This window comes from Spermophilus citellus (assembly GCF_964194105.1).
Source record: "Spermophilus citellus genome assembly, chromosome: 2".
Taxonomy (NCBI): Eukaryota; Metazoa; Chordata; class Mammalia; order Rodentia; family Sciuridae; genus Spermophilus; species Spermophilus citellus.
In genome coordinates, this window is record NC_138183.1 from 12,044,156 (window position 1) to 12,067,233 (window position 23,078).

General features: G+C 36.6%; 1 protein-coding gene across 6 annotated transcripts in view; it reads right to left on the reverse strand.

The window, feature by feature from the left end:
* RABGAP1 (RAB GTPase activating protein 1) overlaps window positions 1-23,078 on the reverse strand; it is a 172,764-nt gene that overhangs the window by 142,186 nt on the left and 7,500 nt on the right. Inside the window, exons 1-2 of one of the 6 annotated variants that reach the window (XM_081273286.1) lie at window positions 21,766-21,978; window positions 8,085-8,145 (exon numbers count right to left, since the gene is read on the reverse strand). Coding sequence is in view for 3 of the 6 variants with exons in the window: in XM_081273283.1 (XP_081129409.1) it covers window positions 8,085-8,234 (150 nt within the window). In the remaining 3 variants the exon portion in view is untranslated. Of the gene's footprint in view, window positions 1-8,084; window positions 8,285-21,765; window positions 21,979-23,078 lie in introns of those variants that run through there. The other 5 variants (XM_081273283.1, XM_081273285.1, XM_081273288.1 and 2 more) reach the window with 5 other exon arrangements.

Sequence of the window (23,078 nt, forward strand, 5' to 3'; positions counted from 1 at the left end):
AAAAAAAACAATAACAGTTTTATTGCTGATAAAAAAGTTTTATTGATCTAGATAGATGATCAAACCAGTCACAATACTCTCTTAAACTAAAATACAATCCAAAGGAAACTCCAATTCTCTGAAGGTTAAGAGGAGTTAGGGGCTTGGGTTGTGGCTCAGTGGTAGAGTGCTTGTCTTGCACATGTGAGAATCTGGGTTCAATTCTCAGCACTGCATATAAATAAATAAAAGTCCACTGACTATTAAAAAAAATTAGAAGAAAAAAATTTTATAAAGAGAGGGGTTAGGAAACTACAGAACTGAATGTGAAGCTACCAGAGGTTTGATCATGAAGTTTAAGAAACTATCTTTATAACATATAAGCACTGGGTGAAGCAGCAAGTGCTAATGTAGAAGCTGCAGAAATTATCCAGAAGATATGCCTAAGATAATTGATAAAGGTAGCTATACTACACAAAAGGTTTTTAGTGAAGACAAAGCAGCCTTACATTGGAAAAGAAGCTGCCATCTAGAATTTTCCTGGGTAAAGAGGAATTAATTAATCTCTAGCAAGAAAGTTTCAAAGGATAGGCTAGCTCTCCAGTTAGGGAATAATGCATCTGGTGACTTTAAGTTGAAGCCAATGCTCATTTACCATTCTGAAAATCCTAGGGTCCTATGAATATCACTTAATCTACTCTCCCTATACCCCACAAATGTAGCAAAGCCTGGGTGACCACACAACTGTTTAGAATCTGGTTATGGAATATGTTAGGCTCACTGTTGAGACTGACCGTTCAGAAAAAAGCTCACTTTCAAAATGTTATTCCTCACTGACAAGATACCTTGTCACCTAAAAAGCTCTGATGGAGATATAAAATGAGATTTTAATGTTGTTTTTCACAGCTGTTAACACAATATCCATTTTGCAACCCATGGAACAAGGAGTAATGTCTACTTTCAAATGTCATTGTTCAATAATACATTTTATAAGACTATAGCTGCCATAGAAAAAGATTTCTCTGACTTATCTGGGTAAAGTAAACTGAAAGTCTTTTGGAAAAGATTCACCATTCTAGATGGCATTAAGAACATTTGTGAATCTCAGGAGGAGATCAAAATATCAACAATAACTGGAGTTTGGAAGCAGGAGATTCCAATTCTCATGGACGACTTTGAGGGGTTCAAGACTTCTGTGGAGGAAGTAACTGAAGATGGGGTAGAAATAGCAAGAAAAATAGAAGTGGATCCTGAAGAAGTCACTGTATTACCTCAATCTCATGATAAAACTTTAACTAATAGGAGTTGCTTTTTATGGATAAGCAAAGAAAGTAGTTTCCTGATATAGAACCTAATCCTGATAAAGATGCTGTGAATATTTCTCAAAGGATAAGAAGTAATATAAAATATTACAAAAATTCAATTGACAAAACAGAAGCAAATTTGAGAAATTTGGTTCCAATTCTGAAATAAATTCTAGTGTGGGTAAAATGCTCTGTAACTGTAATGACATGCTACAGAGGAATAGTCTGTGGAGACTATTTCTGGCAAGCCTCATTGTTTAAGATAAAGTGCCACAACCACCCTAAAACTTAAACCACCTATCACCATTCTGTTCAGTCAAGCTGCCATCAACACTGAAGATATGGTACTTACCAGCAAAAAGAATACAACTCATTGAAGGCTCATGACTATTAGCATTTTTTAGCAAGGAAATATTTTAAAACTAAGGTAGACACATTGTTTTCTTCTTCTTTAGACAAATGCTATTGCACACTTAATAGACTATAGTGCAGTGTAAACATAACTTTATATGCACTGGGAAACTAAAATATTTCTGTGACTAACATTATCGTGGAATTCTTTTCAATAGTGGTCTAGAACTGAACCCATAATATCTCCAGGGCATGACTAAAAAATAGGTCCACTGATAGTTTCTTTGAGCACTCTGAATGTTATCCCCTGATGTCTTCCCTCCATTGTTTCTGCTGAAAACTTAGCTATAAATCTTACTGGGATTCTCTTCTAAATGATGAGACATTTATCTCTAGCTGCTCTCAAGACTTTTTCCTTGTCTTTGGCAATTAGCTATTATTAAGAAGTAACTATGCATCTATCCTACTTTGAGTTCAATGAGTTTCTTACATATGATTACTTCTTTTCCAAAACTTTGGTATGTTTTCAGATATTACTTAATTTAATATTTTTTTCCTGCTCACTTCTCTCCCCTCTTTCGTCTGTTATGAATATGCTGATGAAATTATTACTGTAACACATTTCTCTGAGGCTCTGTTGTTTCAATCCATTTTTTTCTTTTTTTTTTTTGGAGTAATTGCTATTGATCTTTTAAGCTAATTCTTTCATTTGCTGGGTTAAACCTACTCTTAAGCCCCTCTAGTGAATTTTTCATTTCATTTCATTTATGGTGCTTTTCAAAATTCTGTGTTTCCATTTGCTTATTTTTAAATAATTCTATCTCGTTACTGATGTCATTATATCCTCCTTTTTTGGGGGAGAGGAGGTAACCAGGGATTGAATTCAGGGGTATTCAACCACTGAGCCACATCCCCAGTCCAATTTTGTATTTTATTAGAGACAGAGTCTCACCGAGTTGCTTAGTGCCTTGCTGTTGCTGAGGCTGGCTTTGAACTTGTGATCCTCCTGTCTCAGCCTTCAAAGCTGCTAGAATTACAGGCACGCGCCGCGGCTCTCAGCTATATCTTCCTTTTTTAAAGCATGATTTCATGCAATTTGTTGGAACGTATTCATAAAGACTACTTTGAAAGCATTCTATGTTAAATCCAACTGGTCACTCTCATATCAGCAATTTCTGCCACCTGGTTTTATTTTGTTGTTGTTGTTTGTTTGTTTTTTAAGTGTATGGGTTATATTTTCCTGTTTCTTTCCATGTCTAATTTTTTGTTGTTGTTTTTGTTGAAAAGCAGACATTTTAGATAGCATATTATATTAACTCTGAATTCACTGCCCCACTTTAGAACTGGTTTTTATGTATCCTGGTTTTGGGTAGTTTTATACTCCTGCCTCCAGAGTGTTATACTTTTTTTTTTTTAAGTTTTTTTCTTTTTAGTTGTTGATAGATATTTATTTTATTTATTTATATGTGGTGCTGAGAATCGAACCCAGTGCCTCATATATGCCAGGCAAGTGCACTACCACTGAGCCACAGTCCCAGCCCCAGAATGTTATACTTTTAATGCTCCTCCTTAGAGGGTTCAGATTTGGGACTGCCACAGTTACCCTGTGATGAGATTGATTTTTGACAGGGCTCTGTTTCTCACCATGCCTAGCTATTAAAGCTCCTTTAATTGCTAGCTGACTGCTTTACTGATTTCAATAGTACACTAAACCAATTAGACCCACAGACTAAACCAATTAAACTTGAGTTCCTTCTAAGACAGAGTTTCAGAAATCAATGTTTGAGATTTTGACTCATGGTGGTCTCCTCCCAGCTCTGTCTTTCCCTGGTATTCTCAGGCAAACTAATGGTTCTATATCTAAGCGTTTGTCTAATCGATCTACCAATTTTCTCCCAATTACCTTTCACCGCAACCTCCACAGTTTGAGACTAACCTTAGGCTTGAACTTCTTTACACTCTTCTTTCAGGAAGAGATTAGGAGATGATTTATGGCCCTGTTTTCTCAACAGGCAAAAATCTCTGAGCCAAAGCTCTGGAGCTAGGAGTGGGGAAAATGGCACACTTCTCACTGTGTGACATTTCAGCTTCACTTGTCCAAAATAGAGCCTCTGTCCCAGGAGCTGGGACTGAGTAGAAAAGGGGTGGGGGCCTATCTCTTGGTTACACTTGGCTAACAACAGCAGCTGGAGGCAGGAAAAACATGTTTAGTATGCTCCTCCCCAGAAGACAGTCAGTGGTCTGGAACTAGGAACAGACTGTAACATTCTGGAGTAGAGTTATCTCAGTTGGGAGAGGTAAGGAAGAAGTGGGTTCTGGATGAAATAACACAGATTCTTGTTGCTCTTACCAAATTTTAATAAATTTTCTTGGATAAATTGTCTTCAATAACTTGACTTCTTTTAGAAAATTTCCAGAGACTAAACTTTTGGCTTTTTCCCCAGTAATATTCACCAGTTTTGCTTTCCTGACATGCTATAAGGACTGAAGTCCCTCTCAGCCAATGAGCTTTTAAAAATGTAAATTAGAGCCCCATATTATAGTATGGATGTAAGGCATCCCCCCAAAACAATGCAAGATGGTTCAGAGAAAAAATGATTAGGTTGTGAGAGTCTTAACCCAATCAGTGAATTAATCCCCTGGTAGGAATAACTAAGTAGTAACTGAAGTGGTAGGGTGTGGCTGGAGGAAATGATTCATTGGTGGTATGGCTATGGGGTATATATTTTGTATCAGGAGAATGGAGTTTTTCCTCTCTCCCTGCTTCCTGATCAACAAGCAGCTACTTCTCTCGGCCACACTCTTCTGCCATGATGTTCTGCCTCACTGTGAGCCCTAAGGAATGGAACCAGCCTTCTATAAACCTCTGAAACTGTGAGACCTAAATAAACCTTTCCTACTTTACAATTTTCTGATTGGGTTCTTTTAGTTACAGCAGTGAAAAGGCTGACTAAAATCTACCTTGTGTGGTAGTACAAGATACCTGTAGACTTAGGAGCCTAAGGCAGGAAGATCACAAGTTCAAGCCTAGCTCGCCTCAGCAACTCAGTCTCAACTATTGAGACAAAATTGAAAATTTCAAAATTAAAAAAGGGCTGAGGATGTAACTCAGTGGTAGAGCACTCCTGAGTTCAATTCCAGTACTCCACCACCCCCCAAAAAAAGTAAACTAGATCATGTGCCCAAACTTTGTAAAAATTCCCTTCACATTTATAACTCAGTCCAAATTCCCTACCAAGTTCCACAAGGTTCTATATGATCCAGTCCCTGCCCGTCACTGGGATCTCATCCCTCCATGTTTTTTTTTACTTCATTCATTGTGCTCTGACCACTCTCTCCAAGAGTCTTTGTATCTGCTTCCTCTGAAAAGCTCTTTCCCCAGTTCTTCCATGGCTTTCTACCTTCTTTGACTCTGGACTCACCTCAAGATCATCTCTAAAATAGTACCTGTCATTCAGTATTTTTATTGTCTTCTTTGATAAGTTGTTGAGAATCTTTGTATTTACTTATTATTTATATGTAGTGCCGAGAATCAAACCCAGTGCCTCACATATGCTAGGCAAGTGCTGTACCCCTGAGCTGACACCATCCCTTTACTGTCTTCTTTAATTGTTTTTTTTTTATTGGTTGTTCACAATATTACAAAGCTCTTGACATATCACATTTCATACATTAGATTCAAGTGGGTTATGAACTCCCAATTTTTACCCCAAATGCAGATTGCAGAATCACATTGGTTACACATCCACAATTTTACATAATGCCCTATTAGTAACTGTTGTATTCTGCTACCTTTCCTATCCCCTACTATCCCCCCTCCCCTCCCCTCCCATTTTCTCTCTCTACCCCATCTACTGTAATTCATTTCTCTCCTTGTTTATTTTCCCATTCCCCTCACAACCTCTTATATGTAATTTTGTATAGCAATGAGGGTCTCCCTTCATTTCCATGCAATTTCCCTTTTCTCTTCCTTTCCCTCCCATCTCATGTCTCTGTTTAATGTTAATCTTTTCTTCCTGCTCTTCCTCCCTGCTCTGTTCTTAGTTGCTCTCATTATATCAAAGAAGACATTTGGTATTTGTTTTTTAGGGATTGGCTAGCTTCACTAAGCATAATCTGCTCTAGTGCCATCCATTTCCCTGCAAATTCCATGATTTTGTCATTTTTTAGTGCTGCGTAATACTCCATCGTGTATAAATGCCACATTTTTTTATCCATTCATCTACTGAAGGGCATCTGGGTTGGTTCCACAGTCTTGCTATTGTGAATTATGCTGCTATGAACATTGATGTGGCAGTATCCCTGTAGTACGCTCTTTTAAGGTCTTCAGGGAATAGTCCGAGAAGGGCAATAGCTGGTTCAAATGGTGGTTCTATTCCCAGCTTTCCCAGGAATCTCCATACTGCTTTCCAAATTGGCAGCACCAATTTGCAGTCCCACCAGCAATGTACAAGAGTACCCTTTTCCCCACATCCTCGCCAGCACTTGTTGTTGTTTGACTTCAAAATGGCTGCCAATCTTACTGGAGTGAGATGGTATCTTAGGGTGGTTTTGATTTGCATTTCCCTGACTGCTAGAGATGGTGAGCATTTTTTCATGTACTTGTTGATTGATTGTATGTCCTCCTCTGAGAAGTGTCTGTTCAGGTCCTTGGCCCATTTGTTGATTGGGTTATTTGTTATCTTATTGTCTAATTTTTTGAGTTCTTTGTATACTCTGGATATTAGGGCTCTATCTGAAGTGTGAGGAGTAAAAATTTGTTCCCAGGATGTAGGCTCCCTATTTACCTCTCTTATTGTTTCTCTTGCTGAGAAAAAACTTTTCAGTTTAAGAACGTCCAATTTGTTGATTCTTGTTATTAACTCTTGTGCTATGGGTGTCCTATTAAGGAATTTTGAGCCCGACCCCACAATATGTAGATCAGAGCCAACTTTTTCTTCTATCAGACGGAGAGTCTCTGATTTGATATCAAGCTCCTTGATCCATTTTGAGTTAACTTTTGTGCATGGCGAGAGGAGGGGATTCAGTTTCATTTTGTTGCATATGGATTTCCAGTTTTCCCAACACCATTTGTTGAAGATGCTATCCTTCCTCCATTGCATGCTTTTAGCCCCTTTATCAAATATAAGATAGTTGTAACTTGGTGGATTAGTCTCTGTGTCCTCTATTCTATACCATTGGTCCACCCGCCTGTTTTGGTACCAGTACCATGCTGTTTTTGTTACTATTGCTCTGTAATATAGTTTGAAATCTGGTATCGCTATACCACCTGATTCACACTTCCTGCTTAGAATTGCTTTTGCTATTCTGGGTCTTTTATTTTTCCATATGAATTTCATGACTGCTTTATCTGTTTCTATAAGAAATGCCGTTGGGATTTTGATTGGCATTGCATTAAACCTATAGAGAACTTTTGGTAATATCGCCATTTTGATGATGTTAGTTCTGCCTATCCATGAACAGGGTATATTTTTCCATCTTCTAAGATCTTCTTCTACTTCTCTCTTATTTCACTGTATGTTTATAAGTGATAGAAGTGGTTCCAAAATTCTGAAAACAAAGGTCAAAAGACAACCACCAAATCATTCATTCCTCATCCACTGTAACCTCCTTTTTCGTAGGACCTAAATTTACTTGATATATTTATTTTTTATTTGCTTAAAGTCTATTTCCGCCATCAGAAATACAAGCTCTAAGAAGAAAGGGGGAGTTGCCTGTGTTGTTTACCACTAAATCCCCAGTACCTAGAACAAAACCTGGCACACAGTCATTATTCAATAAACACTTATTGAATGAACAGATGTACAAGAGAACTGGACTATTTTAAAAACTACTTATAAATTACATGACAACCATTAACAGATAACCTGTTTTCATTATTATCCATAAAGAGTAGACTAGTAATATAGTGTAGAAAAAGAAGTAATAGTTATTTATTTGGTGGAGAAAAGACAAAAGTGAAGAAAGACCAGGTATTTAAAGTTATTTCATGGGCTGGGGATGTGGCTCAGTAGTAGAGCACTTGTCTAGCAAATGTGAGGTCCTATATTCAGTCCCCAGCACCACAGAAAATAAAGTTGTTTCAATATCTTAAACTTCATTGTGGACCTATCAGTACCCTTACAATACACATAACAGGCTCCCCCCCAAAACAAGCACCTCTAATTCTATGATAAAGTGAAAACAATACTAAAATTACAAATGTTTAACATGATAACCATTAGAAGTTTGACAGGTATGTTAGAAAATTTAGAAGAAGCTAATCAAAGAGAAATCTTAACTAAAGATAAATTTCTCACTAAGTGTACATAGACTGCTTTAACACTATAAGAAGGAAGTACATTAATTCCATTTTCTCACTTTGCCACCATGTCCCTTTTCTGTTAAGTCCAAGTTTTGCAAAGGGCTTAGCAAAGCTAAACGAAATAAACTTAAGTTTTTAAGTTTTACCTTGAGTCCTGTTTTCTCATCATCACTTCCATTATTTGTAGATGGTGTCTCATCTCCTTGCCTGGAAACCAAGACAAAATCTTCACTATTAAGAGTAGACACTGAGTCTGAAGAGACACTGATTTTTCCAACAGAAGCCTTGTCATCCATAACTCAAGAATGAGGCTCAACTCATGAATGATTAAATATTTTTAAAACGCCTGAAAAACAAAAACCATAAAGATATTCATATAGAATGTCTGCCAGATAGTCAATTATGCTTTAATTCTTACAGAACACATGTGAAAAAATTTTTAAACAACACTTCCAAAATATTTTCCCAGGATGTTCACTACTTACTATTATTGGCTTTCTATTCTGATAATAAGGGAATTTTATACTATTAAGGGTCAAAATATTTTAGACTTCAAATAAATAAAATGTTTTCCCTTCAGAATGACCCTACTTATCTACCGTGATTTCTCTGGCATATGTTGGAAGTTTAAGTCTCCAAAATTAATGGAGTACTAAACTTCTGTTTTCTATTCCTTAACTTGTAAAGCTGTAAACATAAATGAAATGAATGCACTTGATTATTGTGGAAAGCGTATTAACTAAGGTTTTCCTTGCATTCTCAATACTTAAATTTAAAATACCATCATGGTTTTTAAAAACAAAATTTCACCTTAACACCCCAGAGACAGAAATTCAAGGCAGGACAAACATTAATACTATAGCTGGGAAATATCTTACATAACAAGAAATCAGAATTCCATTGAAACTCAATCTTAACCACACCAACTTCTTAAAACTCAACTCAATATGAACATTATCCATACCCTAACAGATTCTGAGAAAGACAAAAAAAAAAAAAAAAGAGGATTAAAATATGTAAGTTTGTAGATTGAGATTCTACTCATTTGGATAATGTCTATATTCCAATTTAAATTCCTGCCATTTCCACTCAAGACAATATATTTAAGGGACTCTTCCTTTGACTTTTATTTCTCTTCTCTAATTATTTACTTTTATATTTACAAACACAACAGAAAGAATACATCTTTGACTGGATCCCCACAGTGTTTTTTAAAAAACACTTTAGATCTATTTGAAGGGTAGCTTTTAAAATGATTTTATGGAAAAATCAAGAAAATCAGGATCATTAATTGAAATCCTCATTTTGTTTTTTTGATGCAGTGTTGCATAATTTGTTAAATGCTGTTTATGCAGTAGAAATGTCAACAAATTTTTTTTGGCATATAAACAAAAATTAAGCTTACCCTCAATGTATCCACCAAGAAAAGCATTCAAATGTTTGGAACAAATACATAACTGAGACTAAAACTGAACAAAGCATAATAAAAAAAAATATGAACATTATCCAATACATGAGTTTCAGGCCAAAAATCCCAGGAGAAAATATAAAGATGTATCACTTAAAAGAGTCATTCAATTATTTATTGACCCCTAGAATAAAACTCAAACACAAAACTACCATTTTAAAACCTGGTTCCCCATTTTCATTTGGTTGCCAACACATCAAGAGAACCTTACAACATAACCAATTAAGAAAAGTAGGGATTAGGGATATAGCTCATTTGGTAGAGTGTTTGCCTCGAAGGCACAAGGCCCTGGGTTCAATCCCCAGTACAACCAAAAAAAAAAAAAAAGAAGAAGAAGAAGAAAAAGAAAAGTAGCTTATAGGTTCATTACATTTATAATGTTTTGGAAATCTGTTTAATCTTTCCAACTGAGAAGTTCTGATACGTTTGGACTTTTTAATTGAATATGTATTTACTGAGTACATGCCATGTGACAAACACTATATCCCCCTCTAAGGCTCACATATAAACACCTGGCAACAGAAATCACACAATTCCTGAGTATTACAGTTGGAAGAAAACTTAGGCATTATCAATACTGTTAAACAGATAAGAAAATGGCCCAAGTGAAGAAGTAAGGTCATTTAACTAGTTAATGGCACAGCTAAAACTAGAATTCTGGACTCCTGTGTTACACTAAAAATGGTCTTCTAAAAAATTAAAAGAAAAATTTTATTTTAATTTATCCATTCAATGAGTATTTCTTGAGTATCTCGTGCATAAATGGTGAGCTATAGTAAACAAACTGCACAAAAGGAGTTTACACTGTACCAAAGTAAATTGTAAAGGCTAATGGGTCCTGATTTACAGTAAGAAAATTATGGGAGCATACTGAGAGAGGAAATAATTCAGACCTCGGCTAAGGATATATACTTTGATACCTCTAGATATTCACCCTCATAGGACTCTCTTCCTAGAGTGATTTACTTGCTTCTGTATTTGATCAACTCCAATTTGATCTAAACCTCCTTCTTTTAGTTGTCTTCTCATCCCACTTGTCCATTCTCACTCCAGAATCATATGAATTTTTTTCCCGTTTCTGTTCCCACAGCATCTAACACTTGATTTTTATAAACCTATTATGTTGCTTTATAATTTAATAATGAGTGTCTTGATTTACTCTTCATGTTTCTAAAAATGGAGCTTATTGGTTCTACCTTGCATGATATCGAAATGATTAAATGTTCAGTGTATCAAAGGGTGAGAGGAACTACAGAAAAATGGAAGGAAAGGGGTATCAGTGCAGGCTTTTGGGGGGAAGAAGTTTCACAGATAAGAAAATCAAGGTTTAGAGAGATAGTATAATTTTTCAAGGTAATGTAAATGGTTAGAGGCAACAAAATATTGAACCCAGTTATCTACTACTCCAAAATCTGTGTCCTTTTTGTTATATAACAATGCTTTTTAATGACATAAATTTGAATCTCTCCCCAATCAGTATTGAGTCTTTTTCTATATTTAGAACTTGTACTTTAAGTTTTCATGTTTAATCAATCTTTTATTCTCTTTTAAAATGTGATTAACAGAATAGCAGAAAGCCCAAGGAAACTGTCTAAAGCTATGCTCTGAGACATTAATAACTTTCCATTACACTCTAAACTTAAAAAGAATTCATTTCAGTTTTTAGGATATGGAAATAAGATTTGGGGGTTGGGGATGTGGCTCAAGCAGCAGCGCGCTCACCTGGCATGCGTGCGGCCCGGGTTCAATCCTCAGCACCACATACAAACAAAGATGTTGTGTCCGCCGAAAACTAAAACATAAATATTAAAAAAATTCTCTCTCTCTCTCTCTCTCTCTCTTTAAAAAAAAAGAAATAAGATTTGGCAGGCTTAAAGTTTCACCCATTTTCTTTGAGGAGGTGATAGGAAAATACACTTCATAAGATAAATGTTTGTTTTGGCATCTGAAAGTAACTGAATCACTCAGCAAGAACGAGGTTTACCAAAACACTAACTAACTAGACTAGTGGGGGTGTAGGGATCACAAAATAAGATTCCTTTTCTCTTGCTTCCATGAACAGAAGCAGGAATCCATGATTGCCACAAGCTCTGGATAAGACTACCCCTTTCCTAGCCAAAAGCTGCCCAGAACTTGGTTGACAATATTCTAGAGATTTACAACCTCTGTTGTAAGATGCTGAGGATTAATTTTGTTCTATTTATTTATTTTTTAGAAAATGTTTTAGTTGTTGATAGGCCCTTATTCTATTTATTTATATGTGGTACTGAGAATTGAACCCATTGGCTCAACATACCAGGCAAGTGCGTTACCGCTGAGCACCAGCCCCAGCCCTAAGTTTGTTTTATTTTTAATCCCTACTTATATCAGTTACCACAAGAAGCTGCCTACCCTTTTTTTTTTAATCTGTACTTCCAATTTCCATGGACAATATAAACTTCTTACCACAAACACTGCACTGATATCCCCCTTGCTACCATCTCCATAGCATCTCTCACCATTTGACACACTGAACATTTTAATCATTAACATATCATATAAACTAGAACCTAAGCTCCATTTTCATGTTTCATTAACCTCTCTGTATATTTAGCACTTGCAGCAATGTTTGATACATAGTAGGTGCTCAACATTTATTAAAGAAATTGAATGGCAAATAAAGATGGAAAAAGAAAGCTACCCAATGAAAAGGTTAAGAACAATTTTCATAAACTGACAATAAAATCAGCAGTCATAAGTGTGATGGTGAAGCAAACAATTAGGAGTTAGAAAAACACACAAGTTAGAATACTGGTTCTAGGGTCTGGGGATGTATCTCAGTAGAAAAGCACATGCTTATATGCTTATAACTGAGAGCCCCAGGACTACCCCCACAAAAAAAAAAAAAAAAAGAAAGATTACTAGTTCTACTACTCACTAATAGCATAAGCCTGGTCACCCTGTGCTTCAGTTTCCATAAGAGAAAAAGTTTTCCTCTCTATCTCATAAAACTATTATAAAAATTATCGGGGACTCGGGGCTGGGGATGTGGCTCAAGTGGTAGCGCGCTCGCCTGGCATGCGTGTGGCCCGGGTTCGATCCTCAGCACCACATACCAACAAAGATGTTGTGTCCGCCGAGAACTAAAAAATAAATATTAAAAATTCTCTCTCTCTCTCTCTCTCTCCCCTCTCTCTCTCTCTCTTTAAAAAAAAAAAATTGATTTAAGAAATTCAACTTTGTAAGGGCAACAAAATACAATAGATACTAGTATTGCTGTATGTGGCCGTATACGTGGCCGTATAACCAATGTGAGCCTGCAACCTGTACACGTGGAAAAATGAGAATTCATACCCCATTTGAATCAAATGTATGATATGTCATTGAATGTCATGAGCAACTAATAAAAATAAATAAAATTTTTAAAAAAGAAATCAAACTTAGTAAACACATTACTGGGGCAAACATTTGGATTTCCTAATTTCATACTCTAATTCGTTTTTATCTAAATATATGTAAAAGAATATGCAATATAAAGACATCTTATCTTTCTATAATACAAAAGAATAAGATGTACCCATCACCTCATTTTCTCATCCTAACAATTCTGTAAAGCTGACAAGTTATTATTATCTACTGTTTTAGGTAAGATGATATACATATGAATGCTTGGGGTCTGGCAGGCACTGATGGTTTGTTGCTTCATGTCAATACCAAGAGGGCCATGTTGTAAGCATAAGTTCAAAGATGTTTCCTTTTCTACAACTCCTTTAATAAAGTCACTTGAGATGACAGGTAATTTTGTTCACTTATGCTGCCTCCTGAATCATACCTAAAGTTCAACTATGCTATATTTCTTACATTTATCCTTTCACTGTTTTTATTCTTACTGTCACGTAAAAGGTCACTAGGGATTCTGACTGAAAATTAGTCTCATGATGTCAAAACTCCTAATATTTTTTTGCCCAAATTCACTATCTGTGCCATTAAGTGACAAGTTTATGTTCAATTATGCACAAATTGGAAAAAATGCATCTCATTCTTGCTGAACGAAGATTCATATTCATTCTCCATCTTCTCTAGACCGAGTTAACGAATTAATTGGAGACTGAAATGGAACAAACTGCCCATAAGGTCTCTTTGGACAATCTTTAAAAAGCACCTGGCTACTGGATAATGAGTGTTGCCTTTTTTTAAAAAATTGAGCTTTTTTTTGGACTATTAGATATTTTGTTTCTAGTTACTAATATTCTGAGTAGTAACAGTTAACTTGTGGCATGGATTTGCTAACATGCAATTAATAGAAGCAAAAACAACCTCACAGAAAGTGATCTAGTTTTTAAAGAGTGTAGATGATACTCATAACTGAATTTGACATGGTGAAAACAAAATGTGCTAGTGCCAAGCCTCTAGTTCAGAGACTGTTTGACCTTTAGTTCCTTGGTTTTGCTGAGATGTTCTTCTTGACGGAGTATTAACTGCTTTCACCTCTTCTACCTCAGTGGAATTCATAACTATCACTAACCAGTCCCTAACAAAAATGTGGCAACCTCTTTTAAAAACTATTAGTAATGCAAAATTTCAAAACCCAAAGATTTTTTTTTTGTAATTTCATTCTATTTTTAAAAAATATTTATTTTTTATAGTTGGACACAATACCTTTACCTAATTTACTTATATGTGGTGCTGAGGATCAAACTCAGGGCCTCATGCATGCTAGGCGAGCACTCTACTGCTGAGCCACAACCCCGGCCCCCAAAGAATTTTTCAATTCTCACTTCTATCTGCATAAAGAAATGAAAATGGCCATTTCCTTATTCTGAAACTCTTACTAGCTTCTTGCTTCCATTCTACCTCTGACCAACTTTTCTTAGTTATTTAGGTACCTTTCCTTCTGCTGGTGTATGTATATTTCTGTGTCTGTCTATTTCACTGAAGACTGAACCCAGGGATGCTTTAAAACCAAGTCACATCCCAGGCCTTTTTATTTTTTATTTCAAGACAGGTTCTCAAGCAATTCTCCTTCCTCAGACTCCCAAGCTGTTGGGGTTATAAGTATGCAGCGCCATGCCCAGCTTCTCTGCCTATTTTTTTTTAATTCCACCTTTGTTCCTCTTTTATCTGAATATCTCATTAACTAACATGGTTACACCTTTCTATTATATGATGATAATATTCTATCCTATCTTTTCTCTTGAACACCACATGAGTATTTTTGTTTCTTTTCTATTCACTATCAAGTGTCTGATATATGCCAGGCCCTAGGAGTAGTATCGTGGTGAGGAATAAAACGTACTACTTACCTTTGCTAGGTTTACAGTGGGAGAGAAAATGGACTATTGACAAGTAATTATAATACAGTACAATGCTTAGTACAGCAGAGATATGACAAGGGTTTCATGAGAATATACAGAAAGGCTCTATTATATGTGCCCTATTGTCATCTCAAAACCAATTTCATAGCTGGGCTCTGTGGCACACAACCTAATCAGAGAGGCTCCCAAGGCTGAGGCAGAAACAGGTTCAAGGTCAGTCTGGGTGACTTAACAAAACTCTGTCTCAAAAAAAGGTAGGAGAGCTGGAAATGTAGCTCAATGGCACAGACCCTCTGGGTTTAATACCAGATGATAGACAAATTGAGGTTTAGATAGGTTGGAACTTGGTCCAAACCCAGGTATCTAGAAGCCTACGTTCATTTCTAGACTGTATCTCTTTTTTCCTTGGTGCCCCTAATCTCCATGTTTTCCTTATTCCAATCGATTTTTTATGCTGCTCCCAGATGTATCTTTCTATAACACAAACCTGGTAAGATTACTCTCTGTTCAAATAAAAGAACAAGACATGAAGCAGCAAAAGAATCACATCTTAAAGATGCTATAACAGGACAATTCCTGTGGGGTTTATGGTCCTTTAAAATTAAAAAAGGAGTTAAGGTGTAGCTCAGTGGTAGAGCACATGCTTTGCTTGCAAGAGGCCCTGGGTTTCATCCCGGCACCACAGTAAAATAATACTAAATCAAACAAGCAGGATACAAAGAAGTTATAAAAATGATACTATGTTAGCATCAACTCTCCCCCCCACACACACACCACCATCTCTGTATTTTGTTTCCCTGCACTTGTTTTCACATTTTTCTTACAGACTATCCCATGAGAGGGCAAGACAAATCTAACAAAAATCAATAGAAAACCCATCCCACCTTTAAAAAAAATTCCTTTTCACCACTACTAATTGCTAAATAATAGATGTGTCTTTGTTTGAAATCTGACTGAATTTGAAGGCTGTTTCTCTGATATTTGTGAACTAAGATAACCATATTAATTTATGCCTTTTGATTGATTCCAGGTTAACTTTAAAACCCCAAAACTAAAAAAAAATTAAAAATAAAAAAATGCATTATCTTGACGGAACTCACTATTAAAAGCAAGAAAATCCAGCTTATCTAAAAATTCCTCTTAGACAATTTTTAACCTATGATGCCTGTGACAGTTCACTTCTTTTAACTACTAAATGACTTTTTAAAATACCAGATGAACTATAAAAAGTACCTGAATGGGGCATAGTGGCACACACCTGTAATCCTACTGACTCTGGAAGCTGAGGAAGGAGGACTAAAAGTCCAAATTCACCCTTAGCAACTTAGTAAGACCCTGTCTCAAAAAGGGTTGGGGACTTCAGTTCAGTAGTTAAGTGTGCCTAGGTTTGATGCTTAGTACCCTCCCACCCCAAATATAGAAAAGATATCTGAAATAAAATATAGGAATTTATAAAGCAAAAGTTTTTTTTAAATATTTTACAAGTTGCAATCTTTTTACATTGGTAGTTAAATATACATAACATAAACTTTATTATTTTAGTCACATGTAAGAATACAGTCTTTGGCATTAAGTACATTCACACTATTGGGAAATCTTCATCACCAACTACCTCGAGAATGTTTTCATATTTCCCAACTGAAAGTGCACCCATTAATAGTAACTCTCCATTTCCTCTCCCCACAGCCTCTGGGAGCCAACATTCTACTTTGTCCCTATGAATCTGCCTACTTAGGTACCTTATAAGCAATGGAATTATAGAGTATTTGTTCTATGTAAGTAGCTTATTTCAGTAAGCATGTGTTATTATTCATGTTGCATGTGTTAGAATTTCCTTCCTTTTTAAGGCTAACTTTTCATTAGTATGTATGCCACATTTCATATATCAATTCATCCTTCAATAAAAGTTTATTTAAAGACTGACTGTAGTTTTTGGGATTTTTAAGGTCAAAAACTCACAAAACACAGTAAAATGCCTAAAGAAAACCATTGTTTTCAGTCATTTTTCACTTTTTCATGAGCAATCAAACCTTACTAGGATTTTAAACTATTATAATAGGGGAAAAAAAAAAACCGGGGGGGGGGAGGGGTGGTGCTGGGGCTGTAGCTCAGTAGCAGAGCACTTGCCTACTATGTGTGAGGCACTGGGTTAGACTTTTAGCACCACATAAAATTAAACAAATAAAGATATTCTGTCCATCTACAACTAGGAAAAAACAGACTTGGACATTGAATTCCTGGGTCCTCTTTTTGACTTGGGCAATGCTATGATCAAGTTATGTAATAGGAGGGGACCAATACTTTCTATACTTTTGTGAATCTAAGTACCTAGAAAAGTGGGGAAAATATCAGGTTTTTTTTCTTCAGTATGATTTCCTGAGGTAGGTGTAAGAAGATCAATTTTAACAAATGAAGAAACTGAGTCTCAGAGCTACCTGAGTCACATGCTAAGTGCAAGACTTTGGGATGTCCATGTTATTCTGACCCTAAGTCGATAGTCTCCCTAGAGACTTTCCTTTCATGGAAGATACAAGTGGTAAGAAGAGGGGATGAAATGCAAATAAAGCCATTCATTTAACTCTGCCTGATTATGTGAGTGCAATACGATTGACACCTGAAAAAAAACAAATCTCCATGTTCCTCTAGCTATTTCAGGAAACAGGAGTTTGATTTTTTTCCAGAACTCCAGGTATGCTGCCTTTATGTCACTTCTATAAAATATCATTAAAACTAAATACTGATATTGTTATTTGGAAGCCACTTCCACAATAGAACTTACCTCTGAGCATACAAAGAAAACCAGCTTAGTGTTAATATACTACTCATTTACAAGGTCAAATTACACTTCTGACCTTGCTAGCATATTTTTAAGTATCCTTTTTCTGAACACATTTCTGAGGAATTTACATAGCATTTTATAAATATAAAAATATAAATATTTTAAGCAATAAGGGGTTTTCTAAAACCTTTTCTTCTTATTATTAGTCAATATAGTTCCTTCTCCTTTAGTAAGGAAATGAATCTATTTCATTTAGAATATCCACCTGTCTGTTGCACTTAGATCTGAAATGTTTTTTGTATTACTTCTCTTTTATCTAAGTGAATTTAATGCCAAGCAAGTAAGAATCCAATGTTTATCAAAATCTAAGATAATGCAGTAAAACCTAGTTTCTCTTTTGTGTGATTTCTGTTTGCATGCCAGAGAAATGGACATTGGGAAACCAAAAATGTTTGGCAGAAGACATAAGTTTTCTTCACCTTCTTATCTGAGGACCTGATCCACAGTTAAACAAAAAATGGAGGAACATTTATAAGTGAGCAGTCCATTAGCACTGTACTGAGCCCCTCATTCACATCAGACAGTAGCCATTAGAAAGATACAAAATTCACAAATATTATGTTCCACAGGTATTTTAAACCTATCTGATAGATCTTTCCATACAGTTAAAAAAGTATAAAAAAGACTATCTGCAGGGAGACAATTTTTGAGGTAAGTATTAGATTGAGGTTAGACAGAAATCAGCTTTTCCTGAATTCACAGAATTCAACATGTAACTATAATAAGGAAGGAACCATTCCTCTTCTGCAGGTGTATTTGAGGTCTAGATAGAAAATCATGTGTCACAGTACAAAAGTGACTTTTTTATAACACATTCCCAGAGTCAGTTTACTAAGATACCCTGAAGGGTCCAAGAGAATTTATTACCTCTATAAAAATATTAAAATGATTAACTCATGGCTCTTTTTATTAATATTATACAAGTACCCAATATTCAATACAATTTAGACTTGAATGATCTTATTACTCTTGATTATATTTAATACATTCTTATATTAATTCATCTTTAAGTGATAGAAGCATCATCTTCAGATTAGGGAAAACAAGTTTATAATTACAGATTGTCAAGTTACATTATCAAAATGTATAAATAAAAATGGAAAAGAGAAAGTTTTAAATAGGGTATTTTTAAGCTATGTTAATAACATAAATAACATTAAAGTTACCACAGAAATTCATTTGTTAATATACCTTAATAAATGTAACACATTAGTAAGGAAAAAATGTTACTACCACAAAGTTTTACAGATCCTAAGGATTAGTGGTTTCTAACACAGTGCTGATGCTGATATGAGCCTAACTGAAAATATGTAACAATTATGCATTTTCTCTTGGACAGGTACAAACCCTCAAATCTGGCAAACACAGCCATACAACTAATATTTCTCAGGCTAGGGATGTAGAACAGTGGTGGAGCACTTGCCTAGCATGTGCAAGGCCCTGGGTTCAACCACAACAACATACAAAAACATACAGACAAATACACTTACATTTTAAAGCCACAGTAATACATACTATTTAATGTCAAGCAAAAACTTAAAGGCAGGCTTATAGCTTTATTTTACTCTATGGTGATCAGAAAATGGGATGCAGGGGGAATCAGGTCTCATAGAACTCTGGACTGAGAGAAGGAAGAAACATCAAGAAATTCTCATTGATGACTGCCTCAGAGTAGTTGACTTGGAAAGAGAAGGGACACTTCTAGGCTAAATTCTATAAACATGTTCATGACTTACATACTTCCATATTTGGAATAAAAATAAGGCAAATAGAGCCAATAAGAGTGGTTACAATATAAATGTCCATCCAATATTGTTTTGACTTAAAAGTTTCCTAAATAACAATTCAAGAAGAGAGATGAAGGTGGAAGAGAATGATCAGATACCAGTTTATGCAAACATAAAAAAAAAAAAAAAAAAAAAAAAAACACGTTGGGCTGGGGTTGTAGCTCAGCGGTAGAGCACTTGCCTCCCACGTTGTGAGACCCTGAGTTCGATCCTCAGCACCACATAAAAATAAACAAAAATAAAGATATTGTGCCCATGTATAACTTAAAAAAAATTAAAAACACATTAAGTTGCTCTAGTGATTTTTTTTTTTTTTGGTACTGTGCAATTGTGCTACATTCTAGCTTTTTAGTTTTTATTCAGAGACAGGATGTGCCCTAAGTTGCTGAGGCTGGGCTTAACTTGAAACTCTCCTGCCTCAGCATCCCTAGTCACTGGAATCACAGTCATGGGCCACTACACCCAGATTGTTGTTTTTCAGGTACAGCCATGGGCATCAATTTCTTAAGTTCTGGAATTTCTTTCCTCTGAATTTAAACTATGTAAAACCAGTAAAAAACAAAGCAGTTAAAACATGCCAAAATGACATGCCAAATTTTGCTTCATATATATTAGTTAAATTGGCACTTTTAAAATAATATTTGAGTTCTACAGACAAGAAAGATTTAAGAGTGTTGTATTCATTTATCCCACATTCTTGATAATCTAATAATATCTCATAATATTAAAAATTGCAAACATAATAATGTACAGCCTATGTCAGATCCTTAGCATACCAGTGTTTTTATAAAGATACTGAAAGTAGCAATGATTTAAACCATTATTTTTAATGCCTATACTCAAAAGCCATTATCAAAACAATGAAACTTTAACTGAAATTTTACTAAATAAAAGACAATGACTGCTCTAAAGAGTCCGGGCTGTTAAGTTTGGTTATATTATGGAAAATCATGTCCCCTCATGAAGGTAGAGTATGTAATGTGTACAAGACACTTCTCTCAACATGCAGAGAAGATAGGAAACATGTATTAGAGTACTCCCATACTGTTAATCACTTTTATATTTTATATAAAATACAATACCAAATGTGCCAAAATGCATATAGCTGACAGGTTAACTTTTCAAACATCTCTTATTAAGACCAATGAGTTAACTACAAACTTACAAATCTGAAACAATGAAAGGAAGTGTACCACAATCTAGCAATATGGTAACTTTGGCATTAGACCAAGTTAATATTTTGTATTAGAGCTACATGTGAATTTTAAATGTCACCAATACATACAAATCAATAATGGATTCAAATCTTATTAATACAAACTAAAGTGTACAAGAAAGATCATCAATCTCTCCTGTATTCATTTTCAGTTTTTTAAGCTCTACTTAAAGTTTCTAGTATAATTTATAGCACCCTACACACACCTGAATTAAGGCAAAGGTCCTCCATTTAAAAAAAAAAAGTGTCCTTTCTTGGCACCTACACTTTATTCCTAACTACTTTTCAAACAACGGTTTAATGTGGTAAAATTTATCCTGCCTAAAGAAAGCAGTTGGAAACGCACACACTCGTTACTTCTACTCACAACAAAAATAAATACAGGTGTTGGTCTAAATGAAAATATCAAGTGAAGTTTCCCCGCGCCACACCCTCCAATTGACAAAAGCCAAAATCTCAAATTCAAGTTGAAATATGATTTTAAACTAAGGGAACACTAGTAGCATAATCATTTAACAGTTTCCTTCTAAGATAAATGAAAAGGAATTTACTTCTAAGATAAATGAAAAGGAAACCTCAGTAACCAGAGGTATGCAAATGCTTGTTAGAACAGTTTGAATGTTAGAAGCCCATGGACCAAAGTACTACTAAGCAATGGATAGCGAACTCCTGGAGGCCGGGGTTACCCTCTAGCTTAACACACAAAACCCTGAAGGTTGCTGAAAACCAAGATACAGCAACAAGGTGTTGAGGCAGACGCTTCTAATAGATAGAATGAGTGGGATGTCAAAGGCACTTTAATTGCAGGCGGGGAAAAAGAAAGACAAACATGAGATGAAAGAGCGACACTAAAAGAGCAAGCCTTTGATACTTGGCGCAGCCCAGGAAGCCAAGCCTGAGGCCCAAGTCAGCCACACACATATAGGCCTAGTGGGCAACTGGGAGAAACTGAGGCGGAAGGGACAGTCTGATTCCCAAAGGGGAGAAACGAAAACAAGAAAGTCAAGACACAAACCGGCTTCGCTGGGGAAGGGGGGGTGGGTGAAGGGGAGAAGGGCAGCAAACGCAGGGCTCAGAAGACAAGACACCCACCTAGACAGGGGGAACCGGTTTGGGCAGGGGCTCCCGGAGCGTCAGGCTGCGCATGCGCCCTCTCCCAACCACGGCTCGCCCCAACCCCCGCCCCAATCACGGCTATCCTCAAAACTCGCCCGTCGAGGTACCTGAACGCAGCCTCCAGCTAAACCCGCGGGGCGAGAACACAGCTTGACTTCCCACAGGGGCTACTGCAAAATGCCCCCGGGGTTGGTAGGAGGGGAAACGCGGCCCTACCCGACCCGCCGTCTCCTCCTCTACCGCCTCGCCCGCTGTCCACCGTCCCGGAGGCTCCGCCACCAGGGCCTCCCCAGCCGCCCTGCCCCCGCACCCTGCCCCCTACTCACGTGAAAGTGGCTCCTTCCGCCCTCCGCTCCGCCCCCTGCCCCGTCTCATAGGCTAGGGACGAAGACAAGAAACCTCATTGGCCGAACCCCGGGCAGCAAGGCGGGGTTTCCTTTTCACCGAGCCCCACCTCGGTTTTTAGACCGACTCTGGAAATGCGCATGCGCAGAGCGTGCTCGCCTGGGCTGCACCTGTGCGGTGTTACATTAATGTCTAGACTTGGACAGGCAGCAACTGTGATGGCAGCAGCCGCTTGGAGCAGGGGTAGCTTCAGCCTGAGAGGTACTATCTGTGGAACCTAAGAGGAAGAACGCGTGCTAGAGCAAGGAATCTTTTGCCCATCTTTCATGTGTAAGTCCTGTTTGAAAGCAGCACTTAACAGTTGTGACTCAAATCACCCATAGTTTATTGAGAGCCCACAGTGTACCTGGGTAAGAATTTCACAGGCATCTCATTTAAGCTTTACGCTATGAGGACGGTATGATAAAGGAAATCTCTAAGTCAAAACTTCTGACTCCCAAGTCCAAAAGCCACCGGTACAACATAGCTGCCTTGTATTTCAGTCAGTGAAGAGGATAGGAATGGGGTTGGGGTTGTAGCTCAATGGTAGAGGACTTGCCTAGCACATATGAGGCACTGGGTTCCATCCTCAGCACAACATAAAAATAAATAAATAAAATAAAGGTATTGTGCCCACCTACAACTTAAAAAAAAAAGAGGATAGGAATGAACAAGGTTATTTCAAACTGTGACTGGAAAATGGGAATTTTATTTTAAAAGCATTCAATGGTGAAATACAAAGCAACAGCATAATTAAGTTTAAAGTCCTTGTCCTGAGTGAATTTATAGTGTATCTGGGAACAAAACAATGATTATTAAAGTACTACACAAGTCTTGATGTTTAAAATAATTCTGGCCTCTTTTACTCTTCAAAAGGCATAGGCTGTTTTCCTGGTTAGTCATTTGCAAATGTTTCCCTGTGGATAGTGCATGCAGATCAAACAGAGAAGCAATGAAAAAAAAATTATGCTCTCTCTGTGTCTTGTCTATTACCGTAGACATGGCTACACCCCTGCAGGAAGTAGTTTTGCTTCAT